Below are 1809 nucleotides of genomic sequence, written 5' to 3'. Positions count from 1 at the left end.
CCACCACCGGTTCAGGAGGAGTAACTGGATCAAACAAGTAGACGTAACCCGAGTTAACTGTGTACCCCTCCGGACGATTATTCCAGCGATGCATATCCTGCATATTGATGTTCATACTTCCATCAGCTTGCTGTAAATACATTCTCATATTGATTAGAGAACTTTCGTCTGCTGCGCTTTGCCCGGACGGTATGCCGAGTTCTCCCCAGACCCAGCTGCCTTGAATCCAGCTGCCAGCTTCAAAGACCGTAATTCTCTCTGCCTTACTCAGACTGTATAACTCTGGAAATAAAGATTTCAAGCTTCCTATCGAAAGCCATACCGCGTTCCAAAATGACGTTCGCTTCCCATTTCCCACCGTAAATCTACATCCTGCCATGAATTCTTTTCCGGAATAACCTTTATCCATCGATAACAAGTCTTTCCACCAAGAATATTTTGACGAACTTCCTTGGTGAATAGTCTCATTTTGAATGTTCAAGCAAATATTGTCGTATCTTGATGTTAATAGTTCCATCCATTTCGATTCCTTCCCTCTAAAATGCGCCACTTCCACTTCAATAACAGAGCCGAATTAAAATCCTCAGTGTTTTTCAACCCGAGACCTCCTTTTTCCACTGATAAGCATAAATATTTCCAAGAGGATATTTTCCTCGGATTCGACCCAATCGGTAAACCCAAAAAAGCGACTTCCTTTTCTTCTATTCTGCAACACAGAAAATTTGTTGCAGCTGGGAGGAAGTGAGGACTCAAGTTAATACCAATAACCTTGCTCTTATAAAAATTAACACCCAAACCGGAAACCAATTCGAAATCTCTAATAATAGATTTTAGTGTCCAAATTTGCTTCCACACTCCATTGTCGATTAGCAGTGTGTCGTCTGGGAATTGTAAAACATCGATGGTGCATCCCTCCTTAACTTGATAAGCAGAGTACTCTTTAACTTCCTTGGCTTTCTTTACCAGGCCCGTCAACCCTTCTGCTGCAAGAACGAACAAGAAAGGGGATAACGGATCTCCCTGTCTAAGACCATGCTTCGCTGTGAACTCTTTTGTTGGGCTTCCGTTTACTAAAACTGACATATACCTAGTGAAAACCGTTTCCTTCATCCACCTCATCCATTTATCGCCGAACCACATCCTTCTCATCATGAATCAAAGATAATCCCAACTTACTCTATCGTATGCCTTCTCGAAGTCAACCTTAAAGACAAGAAACTCCTTCTTTTCCTTTGTTGCGAAATCCACGACCTCGTTAGCTACAAGAGCTCCATCCATTAACTGCCTGCTAGGGACAAAAGCAGTTTGATTGGAAGACACAATTGAACCCAGCACCCTCTTAAGCCTCACTGACATCAGCTTAGCAAGGACCTTATATAAGCTTCCTACTAAGCAAATCGGACGATAATCTGTGAGGCTAAGAGGAATTTTCTTCTTTGGAATCAAAGTAAGAAAAGACAAAGTTACTGCCTTAAATAACACACCAGATGAGTGAAAATCATTAAAGAACCAATGAAAATCTTCCTTCAAAAAGTTCCAGCATTTCTTGATAAAGAAGAAGTTATACCCGTCTGGTCTCGGGCTCTTCACCCTATCGCAGGCCCACACTGCTTCCTTGATCTCAATTTTTGAAAATAACGATTCCAAAGAAATATAATCCTGCTGAGTTAAAGATTTGAATCGTATTCCCTCCAGTGTTGGACGACAATACTCCTCCTCATAAGACGATTCTTCAAAATATCTCCTAACCTCCTCCTTGTCCTCCCCCACTGCTTCCAGCCTCCCGTTGATCGATGGTAAAAAACCAAT

At 41.8% G+C, this 1809-nt stretch overlaps 1 protein-coding gene across 1 annotated transcript; it reads right to left on the bottom strand.

Annotated features, from left to right (window-relative positions):
• Positions 1 to 504: 504 nt before the first annotated feature.
• Positions 505 to 1083, bottom strand: LOC131656089 (uncharacterized). Its single transcript, XM_058925871.1, has one exon. It carries the CDS (start codon positions 1081 to 1083, stop codon positions 505 to 507), a length of 579 nt encoding a protein of 192 aa, XP_058781854.1.
• Between the last annotated feature and the right edge of the window lie 726 nt (positions 1084 to 1809).

This window comes from Vicia villosa, linkage group LG1 (assembly GCF_029867415.1).
Source record: "Vicia villosa cultivar HV-30 ecotype Madison, WI linkage group LG1, Vvil1.0, whole genome shotgun sequence".
NCBI classification, from domain to species: domain Eukaryota; kingdom Viridiplantae; phylum Streptophyta; class Magnoliopsida; order Fabales; family Fabaceae; genus Vicia; species Vicia villosa.
Note: the sequence above shows the minus strand (reverse complement) of the source record. Positions and strands in the feature narration are given on the sequence as shown.

Bases quoted from the DNA above. Each gene is read 5' to 3' on its own strand.
- LOC131656089 (XM_058925871.1), bottom strand. From the start codon at position 1,083: ATGTCAGTTTTAGTAAACGGAAGCCCAACAAAAGAGTTCACAGCGAAG.